The 26,237-nt window shown below is 49.1% G+C and overlaps 1 protein-coding gene across 6 annotated transcripts in view; it reads right to left on the bottom strand.

The window, feature by feature from the left end:
• Positions 1–26,237, bottom strand: part of NAV2 (neuron navigator 2) — a 769,310-nt gene that overhangs the window by 404,655 nt on the left and 338,418 nt on the right. For 4 of the 6 annotated variants that reach the window (XM_060105512.1, XM_060105505.1, XM_060105506.1 and 1 more), the window contains exon 1: positions 2,915–3,961. The exons of 1 other annotated variant lie outside the window; for it this stretch is intronic. In XM_060105512.1, the coding sequence (XP_059961495.1) occupies positions 2,915–3,172 (258 nt within the window). In that variant the 5' untranslated portion in view covers positions 3,173–3,961. Of the gene's footprint in view, positions 1–2,914; positions 3,962–26,237 lie in introns of those variants that run through there. One more of the 6 variants, XM_060105508.1, reaches the window with a different exon arrangement.

The following is a 26,237-nucleotide window of genomic DNA, read 5'->3' as shown; positions in this document are numbered from 1 at the left end:
TTACAGGAAATTACTGTCATAGAAAATGTTATATATGCTTTAAGTGGTACTGTGGGAATGAAATGAGATCGTATGTAAAGAGCCTGGCACATCAGGCACTTCCCTCATCTTCCCACCATGGCTGGTACTGTATTAGGCATGTGACAGATGCTCTGTAAATCCTTGCGAACTCAATGATACCTTCTCAAGGGCTTGACGGAATAAGCTATGCCTTTTCTCACTGAGAGGCTATTAGACCTACGTTCAACAATGCCCCATCTCTTGGTTTAGCAATACGAATAGCTCATTTTATTGTTTCCTATTTGCCTGACACTGGGCTTTACACATGTTACTTATATATGTCTATACATATGTCTATATGATGTATGTATGTGTGTATGTATAAACATATGTATATATGACACTTTACATATGTTCTTTTTCTTAATCCTCATAATTTGTGTGGTTGTTTAACGCCCATTTTTACAGATGGGAACAGTGAGGCCCAGAGAGGTTAATGGACTAGGTCACCAGCTAGTACATGGTGGAGACAGGATACCAGGGATATCCACCTGACTTTAAAGCCTGTGCTACTGACCACTGCACAACCCAGCCTTCTCCCCAAAGCCCCCTGAATAAAAGGGGAGTCAGATGCCCCAAGATACCATTTGCCATTTAACTCATCATCTCCCGAGTATCTTCTAGTGATAAATACCAGGTTTTGGGTCCAGGACTACCAGATGTGTCAAGTCTGACACAGTCCTCGAGCCGTATGGAGAGGCTTTCCTGGATGGTGAATGGACACCGTGTCAGGCAAAGAGAGAGGAAGCCTTGTCCAAAGACGGGAAAACCCCTTTTGCCAATGTCACTTGGATGCCAGGGTGAGGCAGTGAGACAAGGGATCTGTACCTGCCACAGAGAAGAGCCTCCAGGAAGCTCAGCCATGAATAAAGACAGGGCAGGCTGGTAAAAACCAGGAGAGCCCACTGGGAAATGGCCAATTTCCTCAGCAATCCATCCAAACCATCCACATGATCAGTACACAAGGTCCCACTGAGGGCAAGACAGGTGGCGTGGGGGCAGCCAGGGGACTGTGGGCCAAGGGCGAGGGAGAGAAGAAAAGCCTCGAGGGAACTGGACCACACCAGCTCCTCCGGCAGCAGCTGGAGATCATTTTTTCAGGAAAAAGAGGGATGAATCACCTTTCCAGAGCCTGCCCATGGCAAGTCCACCGACAGTGTTTGTTAAATGAAGGGTCAAACGGGCAACGGTAGAACAGCTGCCTGGGTAGCAACGATCCCAGTGTCCACTTTCCCCCTCATTCCTTGGGTCCTCCTCATCAGGCTGGAGGCTGTGTGTCACATCCCGGAGTCACTGCTCCAGCCTCCCGCATACCACCCACCACACCTCATCAGCTCCGTCTCCAAGGATGGAGGGGAAACCCTCACGAGGGTGCACTCCCAAGCTCATTCCCATTTCAGAGCCCACGTACAAACCTGTGCCGAAGGCAGAAAAAGAGCGCAGAGCACAAAACCCTGGCAGAGACAGGCCCTGGGAGCACTGGGGGAAATCTTTCTCCCACACACCATCACTCAAACCTGTCAGCTTCCAAACATGTTTAGCAAGGGCAGCAGCAAGGGGCATGCTTATCAGCCTGGCGTGGGAGCTTAATCTGCTTTGAGGGCCTTCTCCAACCCAGAGCTCCAAAAGTCTGCTTACAATTAGCTTCCAGCTCCAGTTCCTCCATCAGAAAGGCTAGGAATGTGTTGAGTTCTAGCCTCTGATCAGAGAAATCTCCAGGAGAAGGTGGAGACAGTGTCAGCAGAGAATAAGTGTCAAAAAGGTCAGCTGGTCTGTTGCCACTTCCCTGACACCAGCCCCAAACTACCTCCCCCACTGGCTTCCCGCCTCTCCTGACCGGGACAGTCACATCCGTCAGGTCTGCCTGTCCCCAAAAGTCCCTGCTGACTAACTGCCAAGAAAATACAGCACGCCCCTGCTCCCTCCTACCAGAAGAGGAAAAAAGAAAAAAAAAAAAAAAAAAGCAGCAGTGAGGGCAGGAGGCCAGGAGAACCTGATTGGCCCTTGCTGATTTCCTTAAAAGAGACTGCATGGCTAGGGCCCGTCACCCAGCCGAATTGGGTGATGCGGGCTCTGTCTGGAAAGGTAGAAGTCATCAATTCTTTTCAAGTCATCCCCCCACCCCAGCCCCAGTTACCCGGGCTACCGGCACCAGGATCTGCTACCCAGGAAGGAGGGGCTTAGCTTCGGGCCGCCATTCTGAGGCAGGCACCCCCGCCCACCGCAACAGCCAGCCGAGACGCTAGGAGTCCCCAGCTGCCTGCCTCCGCTGGTGCACCGAGCACTTCTATTGCAGTCCCAGGACCGTGCCTGGAATCCTGTCAACCCAAAGGATGGGGCAGGGGCAGGCATCTTCACGACGAGGCGAGCAGGTACACTGCCCACCCCCAGACCCCTTTCCCTGGATCTTTCAGCCAGGCCCGAGGGCGTGGAGCCCAAAGAGGCCTCGGACCATTCCTTGGCAGGGACAGAATCTCTGCAGAACCGACACACAGACAGACAGACGCTGCAGCAGTCACTGCCTTCTTGGGGCCAAGCTCTCAACATGCAGAACCTGACATTTCCAGTGCGGCACAGTTTTGAGAACACCCTGACCGTGCCCGCCAGAAGGAAGCCGCTGACGTGCCCGCACCCCGGTCTCACAGAGCTCCTTAAAGCAAACCTCGGTCACCCGGCCACACCCACTGGCCAGCCCACTCTCCGCGCGCATCCCCCAATCTGCCGGCCTAAAGTGGGACCGTTCCCTTCTCAGCCCACAGGGTAGCCCTGTCCCCTATTCAGCCATGCCAACAGCGCCACCCCCAAGCATTCACCCTTCTCCCAGAACAGTGCCCCGGCACACAGCACCTCTCACCTGGGTATCGAACCCGTTTTCCACCGAGCCGCTCATCCGCAGCGGGAGCCCCTCCCCCGTCGGCTCCTGCAGCCCCTGCGATTTCAGGGGGATCTGGCTAGGGTAGGCGGTCTTGCTCACCTCCACCTTGCTTCCTAACTTGAGGTAGCAGGGCTGGGGGCCCGCCCGGGCTGGGGGCACGTGCAGGATGGGCGCGGCGCTGTGCACGGGTTTGGGCAGTCCCGACTTCATTTTGGAGGCGACCAGGATGGCCGGCATCTTCTCCCGGGGCTTCGGCTTTCCCAGCACGTCCCTGGCAGCGGCGGCGGAGGCGACCGCTAAAGGCAGCGCGGGCAGCAGAGCAGGCGCCGGGCTTCGGCCCGAGAGGCGCCCACCACCAGCCAAGGGAAAGAAAAAAATATCCCCGGGTCGGGGATCTCGGAGCAATCCGGCGAGCTCGCCTTGGTCGCGGCGCTCAGCTGATCCCACCTGGACGGATGCTGCAGCCGCGTTTCACGCCCCTCCTGGGCGGCCTGTTCAAGGGCTCCGGGTGCTCAGGAGCTGCTGCCTCTTGCGATTCTCCTCCTGGGAACTCGAGGCTTGGACGCCCATATTAACTTGTCACTGCATCTCCGAAGTGAGGAGGCCCCTTTGGAAGAGAAGCGGCGGGGACCCACGCCTCCCGCTCCAGGAGGCTGCGGGTGTGAGCGGGCGAGCTAAGGAGCGAGCAGCTGGGGAAGGGAAAGAACGATAGGGGGGAGAGGGAGGGCGCACGGAGCCCAAGACGTCTTCACCGAGAGGCAGCTGCCGCCCCGCAGTGTCACCCGCTACGCAGAGGCGCGGCGAGAGCCCCCGAAAGGTCTCTCTACGCGTGACAGTCACCACTGCCCAGAAGCCCGCCGGACAGATAGCACCTCGGCGCCTGCGGGTCTGCACATGCTCCGTGCGCTATAGCGCAGCAAGGCTGTGGCCGTGGGGCGCGGGCACCGGGACGCGCGGCTGGCGGGCTGGTCAGGGCAGCGCAGCGCTCGCGAGCGGCCGCCGCGCTTCCCGTGAAGGCTGCGCTGGCTGCGGGGCTCCGCGCAGGGTAGGACAGGCTGCTACCCGCGCGGCTGCGGCGCGCGCTGACAGCCCGGGCCGCCCCGGCGTGCCGATTGGCCCGTGGCGGGCCAATCTGCAGCCGCGGCTCTCACTGCAAAGGGGGGCGTGGCCTCAACTCCCGGGCCGCCGCCGAAAGTCTGGGGCCGCGCTTGGCCGCAAGTACAAAGCCAGCTGGTGGCCGCTCTGCAGCGCTGCTCTAGCTTCGCGCTCCCCCGCGGGCTGACACCCCCGCGTCCCTGAAACCTTTTGAAAAATGCCCTTTCGAACGCAAGCGCCCGCCTCGGGGCCCCGCGGGGAAGGCTCCGGGGAAGTTTGTTTCCTTTTTCAAATTGTTCTGGTCACCTTAACGGTCTGAGGCTTCCGGAGTCGCGCCTGCAGCCCCGCGGCCCCCCATCTGGTCTGGGCAGGGCCGTTCCTCGTCTCCCGCGTTAAGGACGCGCCAGCCATTTCTTCTCTTTTCTGCCAGCTCTTCCAGGCGGGCCGGGGGGCCTCCGAATAGCTTCCTCTCCAGCTTTCAAAGGCTGCACATTTCACTTAACTATTTGAAGTATTTATAGGCACATACAATACCCCGCGAAGCCTCCCGCCCCAAGACGGTTCCTCCTTGCAACCTACCACAGACTGGCCAGAGAAAGCCAGGAGAAGCTCCATGACCCCGGCGGGCTCGGGCTAAATTCTGCTGCGCTTCATGTAGGAGCCCCTCCCTGTCCGCGCCTCGGACTCACTGGCCCTACAGGTTCCTCGACTTTAATTCGCCTGAGGACTTCTCTCCTGTCCCAGGTGCTCTATGGGTTCCTCGCTGAGAGTTGGAAGAGATGACACAGGCAGGCCAGACCCCTCATAGATGAGAAGGCCCCCCCACACACACCGTAGAACTACCTGGATTTAAATCGGGCAAGTTCTCTGACTTTACATACATCCTTACAAAGCTTCGGTTCTCACTGGGAGTAAGGAAGGGGTTTGACTACATATATATAATATACTGTTGTTTGGTTAAATGAGATCGTTCATTACAGTCATTTAGCACAGGTACTTAGCTATGTGAGAGACCAGTAAGTTGGGTATTATTATCCCTATTATTAAATTACTGCTTCTGCAACCCCCCCCCCCCCAGTCATCTCTGTTTATAAGCTGTTTCTCTTCTCTGGCTCTGAGATACAGGTTTTCACAGTATGCCCACCCTGTAGCCTGATTTTCAATGCCGATAGCATTGATTTGTCATTATCCAAGTCGTAGGAAATAAAGTTTTAAAACAATCTCCCAAAGCAGCATTAAGAAATAAGAAGGGCTCTTACCGTGGCCTGCTCCCTCTCCTATCTTATCTCCACCCATTCTATGCAGCAACTTTCTATTCTAGCGAGACTGAAATGCACACAGTCTTGTACACAATTTCAGGTATTCCTCCCTCTGAAATTAAAGCACACGTGGTCCGTGCCACTTACTTAGCACTCAGCCCTTTACCATCTGATGCCACCTTGTTATTTATCATTTCATGTTTATTTTCTTCTTAAAGAGAAGGCCTTTTGAAGTTAGGAACTGCATTTTTAACCTTCATTAGATTCTCTCAGCATTGAGTATAATGCTGTGGACAGAATAGCTACCCAGATTGTCATCAGATGGATGAGTAGATGGTGCCAGCAGCAATTAACCAGGGGGAGAGCCTTTTTAGATCCAGGTACATAAGGTCATAAGAGATGCTATGCTGTACTAAACCTTGGGACTCTCCTACTCAGAATTCTGGTTCTGCCAGATGTAGCAAGAGTTATGGAAATACACTGCAGTCTTTGACTTTAAAGGTCATGGAGATATTCCAATGTATTTCCATGGCCTTAATGCAGTTTTTCTCAAAGTGTGGTCCCGAGACCACCACCAGCAGCATCAACACCTGGAAGCTTGTTTGATAAGCCCCACCCTAGATCTTCTAAACCAAAAGTTCTGGAGCTGGGGCCCAACAATCTAGGTTTACCAATTGTTTAACCCAGTGATTCTGATGCACTCTGAAGTTTCAGAACTTCCACCGTAAAGAATATATCATGCATTCAGTGCTCCTTCAGGGCCACTTAAACCTTAATATACATAAGAATTATGTATCTTGCTAAAATACAGATTCTGATTCAGTAGGTCTAGAATGGGGCTGAGATTCTGGTTTCAGAATAAGCTCCCACAGGACACCCATGCTGGTGGTCTGGAGCTCACACTTTGAGTAGTAAGGCTAATCCATAGGTAGCAAAATGGGTTCATCTCAAGAGTCATCTCTAGCTAACCGACTTTCTGTCACACTGTGCTGAAAAGAATTCCAAGGGTGCATGTATCTAGTTAAGTTGGAAACAGCAGCCTGATCAATTAATAATGTCTGTCATGGGTACAGAAAGAGACCTAGTGACATACATGCTATGTATTTGCCATCTTGGATCTCCCATTTAAATCATATTTGTACCAAGGTCATTTTTTTGGATTCTGAGACCCTCAAATATGTACTAATATGAAAAATAATGCATTCTTTTTTGAAAAGTACCTCTTCCTAATACTCTAGGATTTGGTAAACACATGACCGTTCACCTTAACCTTATGTGATTTATTTAAAGTCTGATAACTTCTCATCTTTCTTGATGGAAAAGGAGTGAATCTTTTAGTCTACTTCCAAATTTCTTTCCTGGACTCTGCATCCCTTTAATAATTTTATTTGCTCTTTCCTGGAACATTTTTCATCTCCCTTTATATCTTTCCTGTCTTTCCCTCATTTTCCTTCTTTAAAGCAAAATAATTTGTCATTATAACCAGACAAAGGGGAAAAAAAGCTATATTTTCCCTGAGGCAAAAGAGATAATTGCAAGATTCCTCCTTAAATAAGATCATCTCAAATTATAAAAATGTCCTATAAAGTTACTCCTTCCACACAGATGCTGTGTTAACATGAATGAAGTCATTTTAAATCAATAAGTCTGGCAAGCATTGGCAGAGTATGGTTCAGAGTATGGCAAACTGCTTTGGAAAGAATACACTATCCAGGTTTTTTTTTTAACGTTATTTTTTTTTAAATGATATGCACTGTGGATAACCCACTATTTTATTTTATTTTTATTTTTTTAATTAATTAATTTATTTATTATTTTTGGCTGCTTTGGGTCTTCGTTGCCACACATGGGCTTTGCGGTGAGCGGGGGCTACTCTTCATTGCGGTGCACGGGCTTCTCAATGTGGTGGCTTCTCTTGTTGTGGAGCATGGGCACTAGGCACACAGGCTTCAGTAGTTGTGGTACGTGGGCTCAGTAGTTGTGGCTCACTGGCTCCAGAGCGCAGGCTCAGTAGTTGTGGCGCACGGGCTTAGTTGCTCCACGGCATGTGGGATCTTACCGGACCAGGGCTCGAACCCATGTCCCCTGCACTGGCAGGCAGATTCTTAACTACTGTGCCACCAGGGAAGTCCCAGCCCACTATTTTAAATCCCAACTTTGACAACCCTTCTCTCTTTTTCTCTTTTGGACTCTAAACTTTCAAAATCTCCCAATTTGAAACATATTACGAAAGCTCCCAGGACCACTAATCATCATCCAAAGAGTTTGGCAGCTCTCTGGCTGTAAGAACCATCCTCAGGTCAGGATGTGCCAGCTGTACTGCTTTCTGATCCTATACCTCAGCCACTGGTGATTAGCTGAGTGTAAATTGGGCTTTGGAGCTGACCTGCAAGTGACCAGCCCCATCAACCCACCCTTTATCTGACTTAAAGACCCCTGGCTTCACCTGACCTCCCAAGAAGACAGTCTTAAGAGAGCCTGAAACATCTAAACCCCAGCCTACCACAAAAAATAAAAGCAGGAATCTGGGGAAAGAATCAACAGACTCTTGGAGACCCCTACTATAAATGATGAAGGGACATGTTGCAAGTCTCTAGAATAAGATAAAAAGCAAACATTCTTGAATTTATTTGAGAGTAAAAGAAAAATCAGACTAGCTTATTTTCAAAAATGCACTTTTCCTTAATTTTTTATGGCATGGGTTGGCAACTTATGACACCTATCTCAGCACTGGCACAAATGCTCTCCTTTTGGTAGTGGCTGAAATGAGAGCCCACCCATCTCAGACTGCAGAGAAGCTGGGGTAAGAACCTTAGAACAGGGGCTTCCCTGGTGGCACAGTGGTTGAGAATCTGCCTGCCAATGCAGGGGACACGGGTTCGAGCCCTGGTCTAGGAGGATCCCACATGCCGCGGACCAACTAGCCCTGTGAGCCACAACTACTGAGCCTGCACGTCTGGAGCATGTGCTCCACAACAAGAGAGGCCGCGATAGTGAGAGGCCCGCGCACCGCGATGAAGAGTGGCCCCCGCTTGCCGCAACTAGAGAAAGCCCTCGCACAGAGACGAAGACCCAATACAGCCAAAAATAAATTAAAAAAAAAAAAAACCTTTAGAACGGCTATTTAGAAAGTCTGCTCACCCCCCCCCACCCCGTCCACTTGCTTCTAATCTACCTTTTTCCAGATGGGTGTGTGCAGATCAGTATGCCCAGTGGTAATCTCTGGGTTGTTTTTTGAGAGCTGAAGACAGTGGCTTCTTCTACCCGCAGGGCTGAAGTGTAAGGAGTATGTGTGAATGTGTGCGCGCGTGTGTGTGTTTACAGGTGTTTGAGGCAATAGCCCTGACTAAATGTCAAACAAATATATGGTAAACCACTGGTTTGGCTCAATCATTAACTCAATGAATAAACTGAGATCCAACTATGTGCCAGGCTCTGGGCATAATGACGGGGAGCAAATAAGAATAAGTGCTCATTCCCTGCTCTCAAGGTTCAAAGAATGATGCAACTGCTGTTTCCAGCCTGAGGGTTACCCTTTTCTGCAACTGAAAAACTGAGAGAACAGGGCAAGCAAACAGGGAAATAAATGACAAATAGTAGAACTAACACTCTAATAGAAGCCTAAGAATAACTGGGGGTTAAAGGAGCAAAACCCTAACAGCACACCATCAACAGACCTAGAATTCTGAATCTGCGTGTCTGCATTTTAAACAAGCGCTCATGGACTCTGAATCAATTCTCACACTTGGCTTCACAGCCTGGGCTGTCCATTAGAGTCACCTGCGGAATTGAAAACACAGGGTTGCCCGGGCCCCCCCCTGGGCCAATTAAATCAGACTCTGGGGATGGGGTCCAAGCATTTGTCTGTTAATAAAGCTCCCAGGTGCAGGCAAACTGAAAAGTGCCGCTTTAAGAAATGCTACAGGGGCTTCCCTGGTGGCGCAGTGGTTGAGAGTCCGCCTGCCGATGCAGGGGACACGGGTTTGTGCCCCGGTCTGGGAGGATCCCACATGCCGTGGAGCGGCCGGGCCCGTGAGCCATGGCTGCTGAGCCTGCGCGTCCGGAGCCTGTGCTCCGCAATGGGAGAGGCCACAGCAGTGAGAGGCCCGCGTACCGCAAAGAGAAAGAAAAAAAAAAAAAAAAAGAAATGCTACAAAGACTTTGCTCCCTCAACACTTTAGAGTGGGGGATGACGAGGCAAGAACCTGGACAATTTTAATCAATGTGAATGGACAATCTGGAAAAACCCAGGCCTTCTATTACTTTCTGTGCAAGATCTTCTTTTTGAGAGACACACTCAGCCAGTCGAGCTGCCTGTGCAGCCCAAAGGCAGCTGGGTAACTGCCCAAATGCTGCCTGGGAGTCAGCCATGCAGACGGCATCAAGCAGCCTGACCTCTGGGCAGTGCGGGCCCCCAGGCAAGGAGCCAGGATGCTCCAAGCTCCCTCCACCCATTTCCTCTTTGGGTTACTGCTTTCCTCCTGTGAGCCTTCCTGCCTACCCTCTGACTCTGCCCCAGGCACAGGGCCTGGTGAGCATCTGCTAGCAGAGGAGCTCCTGACCCTGGGAGAGGTGCATGGTGCCCAGGGTTCAGGGCTCTCTGAGGAGAGCCTGGAGCAGTTAACTCATGAAGGTCTGTGCTCAGAAAAGGTGTGCTGGCATGAAAAATCTCAATAATGGATAACAAAAATAATCATGTAGAACTTTGGTATGTACTTTGTGGTTCTTTTTCCTTTATTTGAAATGTATTTGTCGGGACTTCCCTGGTGGAGCAGTGGTTAAGAATCCACCTGCCAACGCAGGGGACATGGGTTCGAGCCCTGGTCCAGTAAGATCCCACGTGCCGCGGAGCAACTAAGCCTGTGTACCACAACTACTGAGACCACGTGCCACAACTACTGAAGCCTGTGTGCCTAGAGCCTGTGCTCCACAACAAGAGAAGCCACCGCGATGAGAAGCCCGCGCACCACAACGAAGAGTAGCCCCCTGCTTGCTGCAAGTAGAGAAAGCCCATGCACAACAATGAAGACCCAATGCAGCCAAAAATAAATAAATTTATTTTTTAAAAAAGCATTTGTCGTGGGGTATTTATGTTATTATTTACTTACATGTTTGGCTACTGTTAAAACTTGCTAATATGTTTATGTGTGTTTACATATATATAAATAAATATGTTTATAAAGGGAAGGAGAAGGAAGGAATCACATCACACTACTAATAGCGGTTATTTCAGAGGAGCAAGTTAGGGACTGGTCATTCCTTCTTATTTTTCTCTTTTTTTTTTCTTTTTTTTTTTTTGCAGTACGCGGGCCTCTCACTGTTGTGGCCTCTCCCGTGCGGAGTACAGGCTCCGGACGCGCAGGCTCAGCGGCCAGGGCTCACGGGCCCAGCCGCTCCGCGGCATGTGGGATCTTCTCGGACCAGGGCGCAAGCCCATGTCCCCTGCATCGGCAGGCGGACTCTCAACCACTGAGCCACCAGGGAAGCCCTCCTTCTTATTTTTCTATCACTGTTTTAAAGGGTTGGGATTATGGTTGATTTCAACTTACTTTTCCATGCAATTTTTCTGCATTTTTCAAATAAGTATCTTTACTTGTTTTAAACTTTTATTTATTCAAGGAACACTCACTACGCCCCATAATGAACAAAGCCCTGAGCCAAATGCTGGTGATATAGAAGTTAGCTAGCTTATATCCATCTCTGCCCTCCACCTTTTCAGGCAGGAGGGATGAGTCCTCTCCCAAACAAACAGACAAAAGCTTTGTTAGCTATAGAAGATTAAAATCCAGTTTTAGTTAAACTAAAATCCAGTTCAATTAAATCCAGTTTAGTTATATATATACATATATAAGATCTATATACAGTTAGCCATCTGTATCCGTGGGTTCCAGGTCCACAGATACAACCAACAGCAGATGGGGGAAAAAAAAAAAAATCTAGAAAGTTCCAAAAAGCAGAATTTGAATTTGCCGTGCCCTAGCAACTATTTACATAGTATTTACATTGTATTAGGTACTATAAGTAACCAAGAGATGACTTAAAGTGTACGGAAGGAGGGTGTATGTAGGTTATATGCAAATACTACGCCATTTTATATAATGGCCTTGAGCATCCCACAGATTTTGGTATCCGAGGGGGTCCTGGACCCAATCCCTCACATTTACTGAGGGATGACTGTAGATAAGAAAGTCACTAACAATCAGGGTTCCCTCCTTCTATGACAGCCAGGAACAGTTACTCCAGAGACCCTTCCTGTTTTCCCTTCCTTCCAGGGAAGCAGCTCCTAATAGAATCCTCCTCTGCAGAAGTGCCAAGACCACCCCTGAGCAGAGGGACTAGGAAATCCAATCTTTTCTGACTGACCTACTAAGCTGTCTCTATTAGCCACGACACTAGCCTGAAGACAGAGTCCTCATCTTGCAGAAAGAGAGAAGATGGAGAAGAAAGTAGGCCCCTGTATGCCTGAAACGAACCCTGCTGGGCACATGTAAAAAGGAATTCTAGTTCACACTACCCCTTGGCTGAGTGAAAGCTGGTCTAAAAACTGTCAACAATGCAGAGACACCCATGAGGATCTTTTGCGCCCTGAGATCATTCGAAGCCACTAAACATAAACAGCTGTGTTGATTTCCACTCGCTCTCCAAACCCAAGGCAAATAAAACCTAAGAGCTTGAAGGGTGGAAAAGAACAAAATATACAAGGATTTTCTTTTACTTTTTGGCTTAGAAAGATGGTTTTACAAAGAGTGGGGCAAGATACCATTCCGTCTTTTTTTTTTTTTTTAATGGCATCTTTCTTGAAGCTCCACATTGTGCAAGAATTTTAGACATTCACTGATACATTTTTCAAAATTTTTTTCCTCAAGGCAGTCTGGACGTACATCAAATGTGAATCTAACACAGTCAGTCTCCCTAAGGCTGCAAAGAAGACTGTCAAGCATGTCACCCTGGCTTCCTCGTTTCCACAAAGACTGTCTTTTTGAATTTTGGGATGGTGAATGAATTCTTATTCACAGTCATTTGCTTCTTAGGGTTTTATCCTTTCCAAGCGGGTAGAGGGGACCCTGAAGAGTTGACTGTGGAGATGGAGAATCCAGTCTTCCCAGGCATCTGGCCTGCAAGACTAACTTCCTGCTGAATTATCAAAGACAGGTTGCTAGAATCTCCTCCCATGACCATTTTAGCTCTTTCCTTGCCTTTGATCCTTTATTCTTGACTTTCAATCCTGTCTGGTATCAACAACCCCATTTTCTTCTCCTTTCCCTAGAGGAGGAGCTTGAGCAGAGCCCCTTATCACGCCTTTTTTTTTTTTTTTTTTTTTTTGCTTGTACTACATGGCTTGTGGGATCTTAGTTCCCCAACCAGGGATTGAACCTGCGCCCTCAGCAGTAAAAGTCCTAACCACTGGGCCACCAGGAAATTCCACACTTATCACTGCTTTTTTGTTTCCAGTTTCTTCTCTGAGTGATGTGAAACAGAGAGAGAAGACTGGGGTGGCGTCAGGCAAACTTGGGTGTGAATCCTGATCTCACCTCCCATTGACTGAGCAAGGGTCACTTCATTTCATCTCTGGCCCTCAGTTTGTTCATCAGGAAAATGGGAATGATGGTAACTAGCTCACTGTGTTGTTGCCAGGATTGGGGATAATGGAGGCAGAGGGCCAAGTGTGCATCTAGAACCTCATAGGTGCTCTACTCATTCATTCATTCACTTACATCATCGTTCAGTGGTACAGAATGCCAGACAGCATGCTAATTGCTGGTGATAGAATGTTAGTAAGAGCCAAAGTTCTTTTCTCATGGAGCTTACAATATAATCAGGAAAATGGACAATAATTACACCATCACATCTGTGGATGTATAATTACTAAGCAAGGCAAGTGTTATGTTAGCAGATAAAGAACCTAGACTGTCGAGGCAGCCAAGCCTCCTGGAGAAGTGATGCTGGGGTGAGGCTGGGGTGAGGCTGGGATGAGGTCTGAAAGGCAAAGAGGCAGGGATGGGGCTTTCACGGCTGCCTGCCAGCGTGCTTGAGACGGAAGGCTGGGCAGTGCGCAAAGACCGGGGCGCCCCTTCTGTATACTCCTCCCTGTTACCCATGGGGTAAGAGGTGATGTCAAGGTTTCAGTTGCTCTCCTGGAAGCCCTTCAGTGAAGTGGAAAGAGTCCCACAGATGTGCATGGACACTTAATTGGTTGTGTGACCTTGGCCTAGTCACTGAACCTCTCTGAACCTCAGTTGCCTCACCTATGCCATGAGTAACACCCACCTCCTGGGACTTTGGAGCAAGATTAAATAAGAGAAGCAGTAGAGGTGGGTACAGTTGAAAAGAGGAGGACTTTGGAACTGGACTGCATGAGTTTGATCACATGCCTTTGAGCTCTTCTACTTACCAGCCGTGTGACCTTTGACAAGTTATTTAACCTCTTCATGCCTCAGCTTTCTCATCTGTAGAATGGGGTTTCTAACGGTATCTCCCTCACAGGGTTGCTGGAAGGATTCAATGAACTAATATGTGTAAAGCACTAAATCAGAGATTGATACATGGTCACTGCTACCACCATTATGATGATCGTTTTTCCTGGCACACAGTAAGTTCAAGCCACAGTTCCTCTCTCCACCTACCCTGGAGTCACTACATGACCCCTTGTGGTGGGTGTATCTGAGTGTGTGGAAATTTCCATCGCTAAGACACTGAGTGAAAGCCCAGAACCTGAGGCTAGGAGCCCAATTGGGACCTCTGCCTCTCTGAGAGGGGTTCATGGACACCATCCCTTGTCCTGGGAGAGGGATCTGTATCCCCAGAACTGGGGCACCCAGAATGGGCCAGGCAGGGAAAAGAAGCTAAGAGAGAGGGTCATGGAACCTCTCCACAAACACTTCCCTTGCAGTTCTGCAGGCCGAGAGAGGTGCAGAGAGGTCCAGCCTCTCTCATTGAAGCCCCAGCTCATATCTGCCCTCTCCTCACCTGGCCTCCTGCCAAACCCAGTTAGTAGAGAGGTACACAATCAAGCTATGGGCATATCTGTCATATCCAAGACACCCACTCAGGGTACTGCACCATACTTCTGCCATGGGATGTCAAACGTAGGTGTCGCCCCCAACAATGGCTGCTTTTATCCCAAACGCCTGAGGTACCGAGGCCATCCTCTCCAAGGAAGATGCCTCTTTGGGGGAGGCAGGCTTTGCTTTCAGCAGCCACCTCTTCATACTGGTGTCTCTCTGACTCTTCCAAATCCACAGTCAAAGTCAACACATAGTATCAGCCCAAGGCACGGTGGTAATCCGGGTGCAGAAAGCCACTGGGATGGGGGCAGGGTTTGGGGTGGGAACGAAACAGTCATGTGCCAGAGTAGTCCTCTCATTTAATGTCTCCAAATAATGCAAATTTTCTCCCTTTTACGGATGAAGAAACTGAGGCTCAGAAGTAATTTTTTCAAGGTCACACAGCTAGGAAGCAGTAGAACTGGGATTCAAATCTTGAACTGTCTGATTCTAAATTCCATGCTTTTTCCATTCCACACCCTCTCTGACACCAGCCCCCTGGGACTGAGTCCCTGTCTCTGTTGACTGAAGGTTGGGCAAATCACTGCCTCTCAGCAAAATGGCTCACGCCTTCCTCCAACAGGTGGCTGAAAGTAGGTTGCAGAGGACCTGGGAAGAAAGAGAGCACTTCTGTTTGAGTAACAGGGCAGGGGGCTAAGCCACAGTGTACTGGGGTTCAGGTATGGAAACAGGCGCTGGAAAACCTGGAATTTTCTGTGTCCTCTTTTTCTTCCTCGTCCCTTTCCTTATCCCCCCCCACACACACGTGCACACACACACAGACAAACACACACATGCACACTGTCCTCATGCAGCTTGCATCTGGCAGGAAGGCATGCCAGCGGAGGTGTTGAAATCCATGGAGAGTCATGATTTGGCACCTGTGGAGTACTTTTCAGCACTTTGGAATGACAGCTTATTCGTACACACAACCCTTCCAGAAAGGCTGTATCCGTGCCATCATGGAGAGAGGAAATCTGAGCAAAGGCTGTGAGTGACCATGGCCAAGCCTGAGTTGAACTTTCACCCCTGCTCAGTGAGGCTGCTCACAGGTACCTCTTGCTCCCTTCTGCTGTTCAGATTCCAGGTGACCCTGGGAAAGCCACGGATCCCCTTTAGGCCCCAGTTTTCTCAGCTGCAAAACAAAGGGTGCTCAGCCTGGGCTCTCAAGACCCACAGGGGCTTAGGATACGGTAATGGCAGTTAACTGGGCATAATAAGAGCTGCCATTTACTGAGAACCATAGACACGTTTACCAGGTGCCTTATGAATGATATCTACAATTCTTAAAGCAAACCTGAGAGGGCTTCCCTGGTGGTGCAGTGGTTAAGAATCCGCCTGCCAATGCAGGGGACACGGGTTCGTGCCCTGGTCCGGGAGGATCCCACATGCCGCGGAGCAACTAAGTCCGTGCGCCACAACTATGGAGCCTGCGCTCTAGAGCCGCGAGCCACAACTACTGAGCCATGTACTGCAACTACTGAAGCCCCCAGCACCTAGAGCCGTTGCTCAGCAATAAGAGAAGCCAACGCAATGAGAAGCCCACGCACCACAAGGAAGAGTAGCCCCCGCTTGCCGCAAATAGAGAAAAGCCCGCGCACAGCAACAAAGATCCAACATAGCTAAAAATAAAATAAATTAAAAGAAAAAAGAAAAGAAAAAAAAAAGCAAACCTGAGAGGTAGGAATGGCCACCCCATTTTACAGATGAGAAAACTGATCTCCACAGTGGTCAACGGACTTGCCCCAAATCTCATAGTTAAATACATGCTGGAGCTGGGATTCAAACCCAGGCTCATGTGTAACTATTACCACCTACTGCTTCTGAGGGGATAGGTAGCCTCTCTGCTGGCTTAGATAATGGGCAGGACATGGGTTTCTGGTTCATCCGTGGCCGCCCCCTCAGCACTCAGCCCTGTGCTCCGATGAGCCGGCTGCTGTGTAGGAAGGTTCTGGTGGGCACAGGCGCTGGGTAGGTCATGCAGCTTACAGGGAGGGAAGGCACAGAGCCAGCTGCTCCAGGGCTGACCCCTGAGGTCCAGATAACATGTCGAGGCAAGAGTTCAGTGGACGGGGAAGGAGAAGGAGGCCCTTCTCACATTCCTCCCCACTCAGCACGGAGCTGCTGTCAGAGTTGACTGTCGTCGCAGAGCGCCTGCGCCTCCGCGCTCTCTTCCAAAACACTGACCTACTTTCTGTTGTGTAGAAATGTATCCCGAGCCCCCCAGCTAATGCCTTCTTACTCTCATTGGTACAGGTGGCAGCTCTTCTGACTGTGCACTGGATAAAACCCGGTCTTCTAGTCTGGGTTCCCTAGGCCCTTCCGGCCCTGCCCTCACCCACCTCTCCAGCTTCCTCTCCCTAGGTTCTCTTTTGTCACATGCCCCAGCCATCTCCAGACATGCCAGCCCCTCTCATGTTTCCACACATGAAGAGGCAGGACAGTTCAGTGGTTAGCACAGCTCTCAGGAAGCAGAGCGCCTGGGGTCCTGTTCTATTTCTGTGATGCTAAATATCCTTGGGCAAGTGACTCACCCAACTGTGCCTCAGTTTCCACATCTTCAAGATGACTGCAATAGCAGTATCTATTTTGTAGGATTACTGTGAGGATTAAAGAAGAAAATACACGTAAAAAGTACTTTTGAAAAGCTCCCGGATGATTCCACCGTGCAGCCAGGGTTAGGGAATCTCTGGTATCAGACTGTAATCTCCAATAGAGTAGAGAAGGCATCTTATTGTGTGTACTTCACGGCCTCGGCGCTTATGTAGCACAGTGCCTGGCAAAAAGCTGGCATTCTGGAAATAGATTTTGAATGAGTGGATGATTCTATTTATTTGGAAGATTAAAGGATAAATGATCCTTTCCCCAAAGCCAGACATCCAGTGACTCCAAAAACCCAGTTGCAGCCTGAAACCAGTAAACCCATGATCCTGTTCATCGAGAAGTCCTGCTGGTTGAGAATTCAACTATGAGATGCTGAGCTCAACTGAGCCATATCTCAGTAAATTAAGTCAGTATTTAAAACTGACTCCTGGACAAACTAGGAAGAACAGACTCAATGAGACCCAAACAACACACAAAAGGGAAAAAGACTCAACAGGAGACAGGTTTTCGGGTATTTAAGTGTTTGGATGTTTACTCTAGGTTTCTTGGTTTTTTTGTCAGACTTCAAGTTTCAGGGCCCATGCCAGCTTGCAGACGCAAAATGGACAAATGCACTTTTTGAATCCTCACACCTAATTCCAGATGGAAACACTAGGAAGTGACTGACCAGCTCTACTGCTGGGAGAGAAGTTATTCTTAGCACAATGGTGTGGGTGGCAAGCCAGGTTTTTTTTTTTCCTTAAGTGATTGATGTTCAATTAGGCTGCTGAAAACTAGGACAGTATTTCTATGTATGGGGGAGAAGGCTGGAGCAGGGCAGGACCCATCATCTCAGTGTCTTGTAGCGTTTTGCTTTTTCTCTTGTGGTGTGCTGTCCAAGAGGGCTTCATCTGAGGAGCTGTTAGCATATGGAGTATAATGGAATTCAATGAAGAGGGCCAGGTGCTAGCTCTGCATTAGTCAAGATCAATGGGGGGAAAAAAAAGCAGGCCCTTTGTGTCCTTGGACAGAACTCAGATGGAAACCCAGAAGGGACAAAACCTTTCAAAACACATGAAAATAAAGGACACATTTCTCTGGCTTGCACCCTGCACCCAAGCAAGCCCAGGGCAGCTAGGTTGAATTAAAATGCACAGAATGACCCAAAGTTAAGACAGGTAATGGGACAGGAAGCAGTGCCAGCAAAGCCAAGGCAAAAATGTTGGGACCAAACAGTTCTCAGATCCCCACTCTGTGCTAGGCACTGACAGATAACATCTCATTTATTCTTTGCGCGGGGTGGGTAGAGTATTATTATTTCCTGTTTATAGATGACAGAATGGAGGTACAAAGAAGTTAAATAACCACTTCAGTTATTAAGTGGATGAATGGGGGTTGTGAACTCCCATCCAGCCTCCAGAGTCTGTATCTTTCCCACTATGGCAGGTCCTCGGCTGGAGAGCTCTGACTCAGCTCCCTTGGGAAGGCCGCCTTGGGCTGCCAAATAAGGGCAAGTGACTGCACCTGGCGGGGTGAGGGGGGGCAGGGTGGAGGAAGCAGCTGGAGGGGATCCCCCTCACCAGACGTTCTGGTGCCCAGGTGCCCCTTAGCCGGGCTCAGCTGGGGGTGAGCTCTTGATCACAGCAGCAATAGACTTCTCAGGCAGTGACACCGGATAGCACTTTGCCATCGGCCATGGCCTTGGAGAGCAGCAGGTCACCCTTGCCTGTGTCAAGGCACCCCTGAGTGGGACGACAGGCTCCAGGGACTATGGAGGGACATGTGAGCATATCCCACAATGCTGGGTGCCGGAAAGGCCCCTTTTCCAACCTAGAGAGGCACAGGGGAGAGCTAATGTGATGAAACGTCCAGCTTCCTGCTAAATGGACTTTGACAGGCTATGGCTCTCGGTCACTTGGGTGACACCCCCTCCGCACACCCCCTGCCACCCAAATCCATCTGCATGAGGCAAGTAGGCTCTGAAGTCTCATTCTAAGGGAAGGAGGAGCCGGGCACCACCAGCTTGATCCTGGTGACCAAGGACATTGGAACTGACATTGAGAGGATGACAGTGGCCAATTCAGGACAGCAGAGTTCTGGTCCTACCTCTTTGTAGCAGGAGCTGAGTTACTTTTATCCTTCTGAATCTCAGTTGCTTCATGAGTGAAATGGAGATGAAACTAATACCCACCTCCAGTGGACTCCAAAGATGTTCTGCCTGGAGGCCCAGGGCCCCCTCACCATTTCTGTGGCCCTCCCCTCCCTCGGACTCCATGTGCTTTGCCTCTATTGGCCAGCACCTGTGACCTTGCTCAGAGGCTGCATGTGGGCTACTGGAGCCCCTTCACCCAGGTATGCAGACAGCTGCGTGAGTCTGAGCATGGACTCCTGAGGGCACCCATGACCAGAGATGGCCCGCAGGCACACAAAAGCCCAGCTCACTTATCTTGAGGTGGGACAAACCCTGAGGAGTAACTGAAGCTCCAGAGCTCGACGCAGGATGAGGCTGAGACTTTGCCCAAAACACATATCCTCACTTGGCTTCGTCCCTGGCCCCGTCCTGGTTTTGTCCTGGGAGCACTGCTTTAATAAATCACAAATACTCATCTTAGAGTCCACCCCTGGGGAACCCAACTTCAGACACCACTCTGTTGGGTCACTGTAAAGATTAATTGACATAATTGCTATCAGGTGCTTAGCTCAATGCCTGGCACACAAGCAGGAATCAATAACTGGTAGCTATTGTTCATTTTCAGATGGAACCAGATGACATTGCCAATAACGACTATTTTTGACTCAAAAATGATAATTTCATATGGATCGACCTAATGATATTTAATGATAGGTCCAGTCTCCTAACATTCTCTCACCAGCTACAATGAAAACCTTTTTCTAATGAAGACCACAGCCTGTTCTGGTGGGTTCCCAAATCAGTGTCTCTTCTCTGTTCTGTCCCCTTCCTGGCCTCAAACGTCCCCTCAGTTGCTGGCATTTGGGCTCTACTGGGCTGGGGCTGGGTACAGATACACTTGTTATTTCACCAGAAGACCATGTGTACTGGGGCCCCACCCAAAACAGGAGGAAGGGCAGGGCTGTGGGTGGAGGAGAGCGAGCAATATTTGTCAAGTGGAAAAGGACCAGATGATAAATAGGAAAAATGTTTTCGACTTCCCCCAAGGGCAATGTTTTGTAAATATATTTTTGTTTTATTTTCCTGAAATAAAAAAAAAAGAGGCCATTTCGGTGACCTCTTAAAGCAGGCTGCTGTGAATCGACTCTTTGAGGGGCCATGGTATATATATATATATATATATATATATATATATATATATATATATATATATATATATATATTTTTTTTTTTCCCCCGGTACGCGGGCCTCTCACTGTTGTGGCCTCTCCCGCTGCGGAGCACAGGCTCCGGACGCGCAGGCTCAGCGGCCATGGCTCACGGGCCCAGTCGCTCCGCGGCATGTGGGATCTTCCCGGACCGGGGCACGAACCCGCGTCCCCTGCATCGGCAGGAGGACTCTCAACCACTGCGCCACCAGGGAAGCCCGGGCATGGTATATCTTATGGCACATTTCAGCATCAAACACTGAACAAATGAATCCTGTGTTCCTGTCGGCGTGGCACTCCTGGCTGACAGAGACATAAAAAGTGTATGGGAAACTGTTGTTTATATTTCCTCTAGCTATCACTGCTCCAACCTCATGACAATGGGGAAAGTTTACGGTGCAAACAATCCATCTGCTATCTCACCCCAAACACATCATCCCCTCCCCTCCCATCACGAGGGGACCCTGTGGAGGGTGAGCGTCACGGGCAGTCATGGCTTCAATCACAGAGGAAACCGAGGGCCCAGGTAGAGGTGGGACGGTGGCAGAGAAGTGACAGAAAATGAATCTGAAAATATTGGAGCAGGCGGGCGCCAAATGATCTGCTTAATTGGCACATCTCAGCCATAGGTAACCAGGGAGCTGTTGAGCTTGGACAGAAGGTATTGGTCAGGTTCTCAGGCAGCAGGGACTCTGGGCAGGGAACAAAATCTGTTCTGGGTGGGGGAGAGCCCACTGTTGGCCTTGGCTGTTCTGTGACTCAGTTTGGGCCCCATCAAGTGTGCAATAGCACATAGAATACTTCCCACCAGGTAGACTTTATCTGTCATTTGCTTGCTTATTTTTCATCCCTGTCTTTCCCCTCACCTCAACACAAACGCACACACTTGGATACAGGTTTCATAAGAGCAGAGGTTTCTTTCTGATGTATCCCCAGAGCCTAGAACAATGACAGGTACTCAATACATATTTGTCAATTGAATGAATGAAATATAATGGCCTATACTGTCAAGATGCAAAAATGCCTGTGGAGGCAATAATGATACCCAAACATTAGATAAAATTGGATTTTGCTCGCTACCCTCCACTTACTGAGGCAGGGAATAAGTCAATCCAAGTTTAGAAGGATTTGCAACCATAAGGAATGAAACAAGGAACAGTTTCTGCTTTACTGGAAAACTCCATTAATCAGACCATCCCTGTGTAGATGTTTTGTCTATAGAGCACAACATATTTAGATGTTTCCAGATATTCATATGTTTAGCATTAGGTAGCACCAAGCTATGAGCTTTCTCAGACAAAAGCAAGCAAAAGCAAACATTTGATTGAGAAGCCAAATGTCCCAGCTTCTCAGACATGGGTTTCCAGGGGGTACATGTGAACAGAAGTGCCTGTTGAGTCACCTGCAAGTCACAGATTGGGGGAGAAGCTTATAGCTTTCCTTCTGGCTCAGACAAGACCCGAAACCTCCACAGTGAGGCCCTGAGCCGGGGCGGGGATTTCTCCCAGCGAGTCTGTGAGCACGGCCAGAGATGTCAGATGATCCATTGATGTCTCTTTGGCAGGAGAAGAACTGCGCCCGAAGTCACAGAGGGCCCACAGATGTCACGCTGGCGACCTGCCACGGAACCACGGCCTGTGTCTCTCACCGTCATGGCTGACCCCACAGAAAACCCTTCCAACGACCAGGCCAGACAGTGGCAGGGCCTGAGCCGTATGGAAAGTATTCTCAGCCCCGCTCTTCTAATTGAGAACAGAGTACACAAGCTTTCAAGCATTTAATTGTATATTCCGACACCACCGTGCCAGTTGCACTGAGGTCTTCTGGACCAGATGAATCCAGGGTTACCCAGAAATGAAGGAGGGAAGGTGGGGTTTGGCCTTTCTTACTTTGACCCTATGTAGGCTGTCGTATTCACAGGAAGCTGGACGGTGGGAGCCTGGGCTGCTATTCTTCAAGGCTTAGTGCCATCCTCACCCATGAAAAAGGTACAAGAGTGGGCTAGGTGGGCCTGCCAATGTGGGAAAGCCGGAGGAAGACCCAAGATGATGGTCACTGTCAGCTGGTGTGAAAGGGGGTACGGGGCTGGGACTCACTCAGTGATTGCCTCTAACTGCCCTGTAACCAACAGCTACACACGGCGACTTCATACTTAAAATATGGCAAGTCTGAACAGGGATGCGCTCTAAGTGTAAAACACACACTGAATTTTGAAGATTTTGTATGAAAAAAATGCAAAATATCTCATTAATAATGTTTATACTGATTATTATGTTGAAATGAGAATATTTTGGATATACTGGGTGAAATAAATATATGAAAATGAGTGACATCTGTTTCTTTTTTTGATGTTGCTACTAGAGACTTTAAAATTACATACGCAGCTCATATGAGATTTCTATTGGACAGCGCTGGCCTAGAGCCCTGTTAGGCCAAGTCTGGTCCGTATTGGCAGTATCACTTGTCAGAAATGCAGATTCTTAGGCCTACCCAGCCCTACTAAAACAGAACCTGCATTTTGAACAAGATCCCCAAGAGATGCATTTGCATATAAAAGTTTGAGAAGCCCTGGCCTAGGCCATTCCCTAGGATTCCTGGCTTCACCGTGGTTTAAGGCCAGTTTTGAGGGCTATGGCAGAAGAGACCCCAAGAAAGAAAACTCTGGTCTGTGCAGTATCATGGCAGGAGCCCTAGTTTGAAAATCATGGGATCTGGCTTCTATGCCTGATGCGGCCTTGAAATTGCTGTGACCTTAGTTAAGTCACTGGCCCTCTGTGGGGCCAATTCCTCATCCTGCAGATGAAGAACCTGGACTAGAAGACCTTTAAAGCTCCTGCAGGAGCTTTCCCTCATGCCAGCTGGTGTGACTGGAATCTGCTCCTTTTACAAAGGTTCCCAGACAAATCCCCTGGAAGGTTTTGTTTTCACTTTGGCCTTTGCGTCCATCCCACTCAAAACAGTCATATACAGTGCGGAACTGATACATAGGTTTTAGTGTGTTCTAGCATGTTCTCCTTTGGGTCCGGAGAACTTTATTTTAATTAATTAACGTTTTTGTTTTTGAGCAATTACTACATGCTGGGACGGATTCTAAATATTTCACATGTATTGTCTCATCTAACTCTTACAATGACCCCAAGAGGTAGGGCTCATCATAACTTTAGATAGATAGATAGATATAGATTTATCAATTAAAGCACAGAAAGGTTAATTACGTTGCCCAAGATCATACAGCTGGTAAGTGCTCAAGTCTGGATTTTGTTCCAGGTAAACCCAACTTTTCATTCTTAACCAAAACCGTGAACTCCTTCTGGGGCTGTTCTGAAACTCCTTACACCCGTGTTCAGCCCCCGATCTGCCAGGGATGCTTATTCTCAACTTGCCACATTAGCTTTTGGTTTCCAGGCTCCAGAGTCTTCCCCTGACACTGCTGATATCAAAACCCCGGAGGACCGCACCCTTGTTAGTTGTTCCCTTGGCCTCCCAGCCCATAACTGTGGATAAGGGGTACCAGACACAGCAGCCATGGTGCCGTATTCTTGCTCCATGCTGGGAACAAGCATTCAAAACAGGTGTGTTGACCCTGACTCAGGGTCCTCCAGACTTTGGCCATGAAGTCATGACTGGCCAGGAGGGGAAAGGCCCAGAGAGGCAGCCTAAGACTGTTAGATGGCAAAAATAGGGAGGAAAAAGGAAAGTATTATAATCGATATAAGTGAATCGAGTCAACACACAAGGCCAAACTAGGTTCTTCTGCAGCATTTGCCTGATCCCCATATGATGGTCCATGTCACGCATTTGGCAACCATGATAATCTCTCTCTTTGAACTCAGCACCCACATGAGACAAGTCTCCTGGGAAAGACATTCTGTCCAGTTGCTACAATGACATAAATACCCAGTTACACACACACTCTGACAAGCCTGGTTACAACGGATGGGGCAGGCTGATTAATTTGTCCCCAAGGAAATAATCTGAAAAAGGTTAATGCTAAAATAAGCCCTTTTCTTTTTAAAGATCCCTCTCTTCTCTCATGAATAAATTTTGCTGTAAAAATAACTACTCGTAAGGTAATCATAGCAATGCCATCAAAAGGCAGTTTAGTTGGCCAATTGTGAATGCAGTCTGGGGAGGGCTTGTCCTGCCTGACCAATGCCTCCAACCTACCCAGGCTACATCCCTTCTTGTGCCAGCCTTCAGCCACTGTGTTGTCACAGCCTTTGCCCTGAGCCCTGTTCCCAACCCTTGCTTCTACCTTGCACACCTCTTCCCAAACTTTTCCTCCCATTCCTGGTCCCGGGCTTCTTGCCTCATTTCCTGATGATGTCTTTGTACACTCATCCCTTGGAACTGACACATCACTTTGACTTTGGCATGCCGACCTCTCAGACTAGAATTTGCCTTGTTCCCGTAGATGATTCCTCTCTGGCTGCTCCAGAAACTGGCCGAGGCTGGCTCAGCCTGCCCTCCTCGACTCTGTCCTGGCATTGTCACATGACCTTTGTCCAGAGCAAGTGTGCCTTGACCTGGGGAGGGGGGACCAAGAATGGACCACTGAGAAAGGCCACATCAGGATTCTCCCTCCTAACAGATTCCCAAAGTCTCTGGGAGCTCCTTGTGGGAACATACAAGACTTCCCCTCTGTTGAGTTACTCCCAGCCAGGGACTGAGCTTCCAGGCCTCCTCCCCTAATCTTGCTGGGTTTTCATACCTAGAATGACCATATGATTTTTCATCCAAATTGGGCTCCTTTGGCAGTGGAAGTAGATGCTATTAATAATCATGCCTGGACAACAGGCATAAACTGGGATTGTCCCAGGCTAACTGGGGGACTTAATGAAGTACCCTTACTCAGATCCCAACTTTCTTCTCAGTGATACAGCCTGATAATAACTTTATCCCTATGTTGTATACACTATACCGATTCCTCCTTTGATCACTATCACTGAGACTTGTCCACAAAAGTACCCCTAAAGACTGAGGTGTACACCTCCCGGGTGACTGATGCACTCTGCAATGGGACCACCTAAAGCCTCTTGACAGCGGCTCTTTTCTTTGAAGTCTTAGAGGGTATATACATTTTGTCATTCTATTTAACAATATATCCTCATTTTGCCTTTTAAAAAACCACCTTTATATTCTTTTCTCAAAATTTAAAGTGAAATTGATGCCGAGGAAGATGCTAGCTGTAGGTTTACTCTGTGGTTTTGGGTACCCCCTGATTCTACAATGTCATCTGAGACGCATGACATTATAATAGCCTCACACCCAGTGTGGGTGGCAGGGTGGACAGAAAACCACACACACTCACCATGTCCAAGATGTCTGTTGGGATGAATGAGAATTCCACAGATCAAGGTCTAGATCAGGGTCTGGGCTTGCCTAAGCATTTGACTTTCTTCTCTACTGAGTTTCCTGTTCCTCTACGTATGACAAATATAAGGCCAATAACCCTCATGCAAGAGTCTTGGGGGCTTCATGATCATGCAACTCAAAGCCCTAGATGGGATACTTTGCCCCTTACGTAGAGATGCTTGAGCTTGACAACAGGCCACCTCTGTGGGAGACCCTCCCCAAATGCGAGGTGTTTGTGTGGGTCCCCCACCTTTCATCCCATTCCATGGTTTCTGAAGAAACCAGAAGGCAGTTCCCCCAGCAGTCATACCTGGAGTGCTGAGTCCACAGCAATCTCATCTGGATGGAGGCTGGGGGTCAGCCTGAGGCACAGAGGCTCTAGGTCAAACCTCCTAGACTCAGCTGACTGTGACTTCCTCATTGAGGCCTGATTCTAACCCTGCAGATAGGGCAAGGCTCTCATCGTTTGTGATGAGCCTCCCCGTGCATCCCTCCCACCTAGCAACGTCCTACACCACACACACACACACACACACACACACACACACACACACACACACACACACAGAATCTGGTCCAAGAACATCAAGTCACTCTTCCTTTTTCTCTGGAACCTGCAGCATTTGC

This window comes from Mesoplodon densirostris, chromosome 7 (genome assembly GCF_025265405.1).
Source record: "Mesoplodon densirostris isolate mMesDen1 chromosome 7, mMesDen1 primary haplotype, whole genome shotgun sequence".
Classification (NCBI taxonomy): domain Eukaryota; kingdom Metazoa; phylum Chordata; class Mammalia; order Artiodactyla; family Ziphiidae; genus Mesoplodon; species Mesoplodon densirostris.
Note: the sequence above shows the minus strand (reverse complement) of the source record. Positions and strands in the feature narration are given on the sequence as shown.